The sequence below is a fragment of the Argentina silus genome, assembly GCF_951799395.1.
Source record: "Argentina silus genome assembly, chromosome: 3".
NCBI classification, from domain to species: Eukaryota; Metazoa; Chordata; class Actinopteri; order Argentiniformes; family Argentinidae; genus Argentina; species Argentina silus.
The window spans coordinates 28,452,584-28,459,973 of record NC_139657.1 but is presented as its reverse complement, the minus strand read 5'-3'; the positions used below and the strand labels follow the sequence as shown (position 1 = coordinate 28,459,973).

Sequence of the window (7,390 nt, the reverse complement as noted above, 5' to 3'; positions counted from 1 at the left end):
CTGAGAACAGGTTACACATGGTCTTCTCCTGGCATGTAACAAACACACTGCACTTATATGTTATAGGTTGATTGAAAAACTAAAGAATACAAAGTAAAAGTATGTGATGTTCAAAGTAAATTTGAGTAGACAGTAGCTAATATTATGAATTTTGACAAAATATGATAGTAAACCTCTTTCACATGACTGTAAAACATGTGTTCATACATACATTCATGTTTCTTCTTCTAGTGACCCACTCCATACTGTATTTCTACACTGCATCCTCTGATGTTCCAAACTTCCCAGAGTTTGTTTCTGTGGTAATGTTGGATGGTGTTCAGACGATTCACTATGACAGCAACACCAAGAAAGCAGTGCCCAAACAGGACTGGATGAGCAAGGTAACTGCAGAAGACCCACAGCACTGGGAGGGATACACTCACTTTTTCATGGGCAGCCAGCAGGTCTACAAAGCAGACATTGGTACTCTAAAGCAGCGTTTCAACCAGAGTGGAGGTAAGTGAATAACTTCTTTAGCACTGTTACATTCCTCTTTCTGATTTTTCTGATTTTAATCGACCATAATTGATATTTACCTGTTGTTCTCTTGGATTTGGGAAAGTTATGGCCTGATCTGTCTCACATTGAAAAACCATAAACATTTGCCTACATGGGAGATAAAACATTTAGTGTACGTTCTTGCCCATGTTGAAAGGCCACACTCACACTCACACTCACATTCACACTCACACTCACACTCACTCTCACACTCACACTCACACACACTCACACACACACACACACACACACACACACACACACACACACCCTCTGTGGCTGGACACACTGTGATACATATTGACACAAGTGGATTTAAAATAAATTATCCATTCCTGATGATTATGTTATCAGGAAATCACAGGCAGCCTGGCCAGGTGAAATGTAACACATGAATTATCTGATGAACATATACAATTTAGAATGCATACAGAGTTATTATACAAGTTGAACATGAATATATTAATATTTGGGGTTACATATTCTTAAACAGGAACATTGGTTACGGCAGGAATCACTCTACTTTTTCTTTCTTTCTGTCACCCTCCAATCGCTCCCGTCACTCCTGTCACTTGTATTTTGGCAGCTACTGAGAAAATATACACAAACACTTTATTTGGAACACTATACTAATACTGGGTAGGGCCTCCCATTGCTCTTTATTAGGAACACTATACTAATACTGGGTAGGGCCTCCCATTGCTCTTTATTAGGAACACTATACTAATACTGGGTAGGGCCTCCCATTGCTCTCAAAACAGCTCTTTGGGCTGTTTTTTATTTATCATGTTTTCTGTGGTTTTTCTTTTTTTTACTTTGGACTTTATCTGGATTATCTGGACTACACAAACATACATGTATGTCTTTGTTAATTATCTGAAAGCATTGTACCCCTTCACTCACCCTCACTTATAATAAATCTCTAATGAATCAATTCAAGTGAATTCTTTGGTGTGTTTAACCCATGTTTTCGCTGTTGTAGTTATCTCTCTCTCTCTCTCTCTCTCTCTCTCTCTCTCTCTCTCTCTCTCTCTCTCTCTCTCTCTCTCTCTCTCTCTCTCTCTCTCTCTCTCTCAGGTGGTCACATTGTCCAGAGAATGTATGGCTGTAGTTGGGATGAGGAGACTGGAGTCACAGACATGTATGATCAGTATGGTTATGATGGAGAGGATTTCCTTGCATTTGACCTGAAGACATCAACGTGGATTGCTCCATCACCAAAGGCCTTCATCTCCAAACTGAAGTGGGACAGAGAGCAAGGTAATGAGTACAGAAAAACCTACCACACCCAGATCTGCATTGAGTGGCTGAAGAAGTATCTGGAGTACGGGAAGAGCACTCTGAAGAGGACAGGTACAGAAACACACAACACCGTCAGGGCCAGCAAGGCCTTCTCTGCTGGTCTAGAGATTATTTTTTTATTTTATATTTTTATAATTTAATATTTTTTAGTCATGCTATATGTATTTTACAAAGTTCGTTCCCATCAGTTTATTAACGTCATTTCATTGCTACTCTCTCCCTCAGTTGCGCTGCTTCCAGTGCAGCTCATATACAGTGCATTCGGACCCCTTCACATTTTCCAGCCTCTTTACAGCCTCATTCTAAAATGGATTAAATTCATTTTTTCCCCTCATCGATCTACACACAATACCCCATAATGACAAAGCCAAAACAGGTTTTTAGAAATGTTTGCTAATTTATTAAAAATAAAAAACTGAAATCACATTTACATAAGTATTCAGACCCTTTACTCAGTACTTTGCTGAAGCCCCTTTGGCAGCGATTACAGCCTCAAGTCTTCTTGGGTATGACGCTACAAGCTTGGCACACCTGTATTTGGGGATTTTCTCCCATTCTTCTCTGCAGATCCTCTCAAGGTCTGTCAGGTTGGATGGATTGCGTCGGTGCACAGCTATTCTGCGGTCTCTCCAGAGATGTTAGATCAGATTTTCCACCTGTGCTGTTGAATCCCCTCTGCTGTTGAAGCAAATGGGGACGATGTTGTTGATTGGTTAAAGAATATATCCGATTTTGAGTTTGTCATGTTGGGCGTATTCTTTGACACGCCGGAGCCTTCTAGCCTGCCTAGCCGCCTAGGAGCACGCGTCAACTTCACGCATTGGCATGTTTGGCTGTGAACATCCCAGTATCTACTGCCTCTGTCGAGTGGACATTTTCAGCCCTAAAACGCATTAAAACGTATTCAAGAAATAAGACTGAGCAGGCTCGACTGTCAGCACTGGCCTCCATGGGAGTCGAGAAGGACTTTTTATTAGAACTGAAATGCACCGATGATGTACTGTGCAACCGTGTCATTGAACTCTTTATAAAGAAAGAAAGGAGGATGGACTTTGTCTTCCAATGATGAGCAGCTTTGGTAAATTTGATGGAACATAGTACTGAAATGGAGCGGAGGAGATCGATAGACAGACAGACTTCATCCTGGCGCCGGGCCTGTAATTTATTATTATTATTATTATTATTATTATTATTATAATAATTATTATTATTATTATTGCTTTTAGAACATTGCTGCAGGTGTGAATGATGTTTAGATTCAGTGGCCTGGCTGTGCCTTTGAGTGTGCGTGGTGGCATGTGCATTTAGGCCCAGCAGCTTGGCTGGAATCTGTGCAGAAGCCTTTTGAATCCTGATTGTGGCATTTATGCTTGGTGGTCGTATGAGTAAATGTGACTGGCTGTTGTGAGTTTGTTTTTGTTTCTTTGGTAATGACATTGATTTGGACTATGCAATGTCTTATTTGTGATGCAGCATCTTGTCATACTGCGTAATAGTGGTACATCCTTGATGGTTTCAGTCACCATGTATTCATGTCTCTGCAATTAGTGTATTATAACTCTCATAGGTGTTGAGCCTTGTGTTAAATCACTTTATTCCACTCGATAAAGGTTACTCTCACTGTGAATAGTGGTTACGTGGAATCACAATAGCCTATAGCCCTAGTGTCATGGTGAGGTTATTCGAAAGCGGTTTAATTGCGGGAGGATAGCACTGAAGGCCTCGTGTAAAATACATGGCCTGCCACTGAACACCATGTAGCTCATTTGCCAACAGTGAAGCAGTTTTTATGACACATTACACATCCCCCCCCCCCCCCCCGCTCTCTCTCTCCAGTCCCTCCCTCAGTGTCTCTGCTCCAGAAGACCTCCTCCTCTCCAGTCACCTGCCACGCTACAGGTTTCTACCCCAGTGAAGTGATGGTGTTCTGGAGGAGAGATGGACAGGAGGTGTATGAGGATGTGGAGCACGGAGAGGTTCTCCCCAACAACGACGGAACCTTCCAGAAGAGCACTTGCCTCACTCTGAAGCGTGAGGACTTGGAGAAGAACCTACTGGGAGCGTATGAGTGTGTGGTTCAGCTCTCTGGGATGGAGGACGACATCATCATCAAACTGGACCCCTCCCTGATAAAGACCAACAGAGGTGAGAAAATACAATGTGCTAATTATAAGAGAGACTCAGTGATTCAAAGTACATACAGTAGTGCACAATAAACCTCCCCACTAAACGTGCCCGATCTTCTCCATCTCTCAGTGTTCTTAGCTGGTCAGCATAGCTGAAATAGGTTATACAAAACACTTTTGGGAATAGGAAAAGCAGAGGGCTGAGGAGGTGATTATTTGAATCAGAATCAGAATCAGAATCAGAATCTGAATCAGAATTCTTTTATTTGGCCAAGTATATTTGCACATACAGGAAATTGACTTGGTGAGATTAGTGCATGGACGTAAAAAACATATAGCATAATAGCAAATATTGACAAGAAATTTACAAAATAGCAAAATATTAACAAAATAGCAATAACAAATTTAAGGCTGTATGAGACTAAGGGGCAATGAGGCTAAAGGTTGTGACATGGTTATGGGGCATGTACACTATAAATTAGAATAATTTTAAATAATTATAAATTACACTGTCAGTGCATTGTGAGTGTGACAGGGTGGGGGGGGGGTGGAAGTCCCAGAGTCAGTGGGAGGCAGGGGGCTTGTCATGGGGAAGAAACTGTTCAGGTGGCCTGAGGTTTTAATCTTGATTGACCGGAACCTTTTGCCGGATGGAAGTCTCTGGAAGAGGTTGTGACCAAGATGGGAAGGATCAGCAATGATCTTTCCTGCTCTCTTACTGGTCCTGGAGTGGAACAGGTCCAGGAGAGATGGCAGGTTGTAGCCGATGACCTTCTTGACTGACCGAATGATCCGCTGCAGTCTGCCTTTGTCCTTGGCAGTGGAGGCAGCGAACCAGATGGTGATTGATGAGCTGAGGATGGACTCAATGATGGCTGTGTAGAACTCGACCATCACTTTCTGCGGCATGTTGAATTTCTTAAGCTGCCGCAGGAAGAACATCCTCTGCTGGGCCTTCTTGATGGTGGAGGTGATGTTCTCTGCCCACCTGAGGTCCTTTGAAATTATTGTCCCCAGGAATCTGAATGACTCCACAGTGTTAACTGGGGAGTCACACATGATGAGGGGGGTGGTTGGTGCTGGGCTTCTCCTGAAGTCTACACTTCCATCTCTACAGTTTTTAGGGTGTTCAGCTCCAGGTAGTTCTGGCTGCACCAGGAAGCCAGCATGCTTCATAAATGCAGCTCTTAAATGCGTCATAAAAGGTAATTTTCTCCTGTTTTAAATGGCCAAAAATCTACTTCAAAACGGTAAGGTTCTGTAAAAGTGTTTACACCTGGTCAGTTCACCCCTCTCTGAGAACATGTTCACTCTTCACATTCAGAGTGACTTCAGGAACTCTTATTGAGTAACAGAGAAAGTGGGCTGATTGAGATGAAACCAAACTGTTACCCTAAGTTGTACCCAAGGTATTCTGAAAGTAATCTGTACCGAGAGTATGAATTTAGTAGTTAGGAGCAACCTTTTCGATTGACTCGTAGTCAAACTGATGGCACTATTCAATCAAACATGGTATCCACTAACCTCATTCATCTTGCATGCAACATTAACATTATTGCTTAGGGCTCCATTTTGCATCAGTAAAAATGCAAGATGTGAGCAATACATTGTCACACAGAAAACAGTGATTATTCAAGCAGAGTTTAAGTTAACAGTTTTCTTAAAACAGACAAGGTCCAATAAAATATCATGCAGTAGTATTCTGAGTTGTTGGGTATTTTTCAGTTGAAACTGTTTTGCTGAAGCAAAATCGAGCTGTTAGGCCCTTGTTTAGAAACCTGATGTCATATTGATTCAGAAAGCTTTTTTGATCTTCATCAGTGTTTTATGTCATTACAGATTCAGGATCTTCCATTGGCCTCATCACTGGTATCATCGTTGTCGCCCTTGTCGTGGTCCTTGCTGTTCTTGGGCTGTTACTTTGGAAGTTCAGAAACCCTAATCCTAACCCTAACACTAGTGGGGTGGGGGAGGGGGTCGGGGGGGGGGGTCATCTGATTGCTCTAATAAAGAGATGGTGATGTCACACATGTAACTGGAGTTTGCACTGGGCTCTGTAGCTGCTGCATCACCCATTGGTCAATTTGATACCACGACAGTCATGTCTGTGGCTAATGTAGGAAAGACCCACTGTTAATTCTTAAGAACTTGGAAACTCACAGTGAGAGTGTAATGACAAAGAATTTGAGCTACAACTTGGGCTAATATGTGGGACTGGGCTAGTTCCTAGTAGTAGGTGGTCCTCTGTGGTTCAGTTGGTAGAGCATGGTGCTAACAACGCTTAGGTTGTGGGTTTGATTCCCGCTGGGATCATATATACTGAAATGTATGCACTCACTGCAATGTAAGTCGCTTTGGATAAAAGCGTCAGCAAAATGGCATATATTATAGTAGGGACTAGGGTAGCTAGTTGCTTACCTGACTGCTCAAATGCTTCGCCTTACTGTCAGTCAATGGGTAGCCTTTTATTGGTACTAAGAATAAGCAATATCTGAATTGAAGCTTTTAGTATAACCTTCAGGATGCTCTGCCAAAGACCAATTAATATTGTAACATGAATAAACTAAAAGCACATTTGTGTTGATTGGTTTAGTTGCGTGATTTAATCTCTCGGGTCCTGTTCTACATGCTGTCACTGTGGTGTCTGGTATATCAGCTGTTTCATTGTACAGCCGTTTTATTCTTCAACGTGTACAAATCATTCTCCAATATTCACAGTTTCATCTTTTGTGTATTCCTGTCATTTTCTTCTGTATAGGTAGAGGGTATTCTGTATAGGTAGAGAGTACAGGGTATTCTGTATCGGTAGTAGAGCTTATTTGCTATTAAAGGTTGTTTTACTTTTCTATTCTATTTTCAGAGTTGCCTTCATTGTGATATATTGATAAGTAAGAAGAAATATGTGTGGGGCAAGTGGACAGATACATTGATTACAGGTGTAATGCTCTACACAGCAGTAATCTGTGTGTGTGTGTGTGTGTGTGCATAATGAACCAGCCAACTAAGTCCACAACATGTGAATGTGTCCAACTCATCCTTTTAACAGTATCTAGTAGAGATTCCAGTCAACAGTGAACTGTCCTCAACTGTGAATAGATAGGGACATGATTTACTGTAAACTAAAAGTCATACATTTTAAAGTAGCCTAAGTCTACACTAGAATGAACAGTCTGCTATATATTTAGCGCATTGGTCCTCACCTCAAAGAATGATGAGTCGTAGCAAAATAATAAAGTTAGGGGGAGTACCCCTTATTGCTCTTTCCCTTTCATACAACATGTTTATCACATGATAACTTGCACAGTCAGTGAAACATCAAGGTCTGTCATGTTCACTTGGTTTGGTACATTGTATAGCCTATGTTGCATAACAGACTTATCACACGGAAGGGAAATAAGAGATGTTTACTGGAATACGATTTT

General features: G+C 41.6%; 1 protein-coding gene across 1 annotated transcript; it reads left to right on the top strand.

Moving 5' to 3' along the window:
• Positions 1-430: 430 nt before the first annotated feature.
• On the top strand, positions 431-6,458 carry LOC310801932 (patr class I histocompatibility antigen, A-2 alpha chain-like). Its single transcript, XM_083666140.1, has 4 exons — positions 431-498; positions 1,618-1,893; positions 3,679-3,987; positions 5,808-6,458. The coding sequence occupies exons 1-4, from the start codon at positions 432-434 to the stop codon at positions 5,987-5,989; spliced, it is 834 nt and encodes a 277-aa protein (XP_083522266.1). The 5' UTR covers position 431; the 3' UTR covers positions 5,990-6,458.
• Positions 6,459-7,390: the final 932 nt, after the last annotated feature.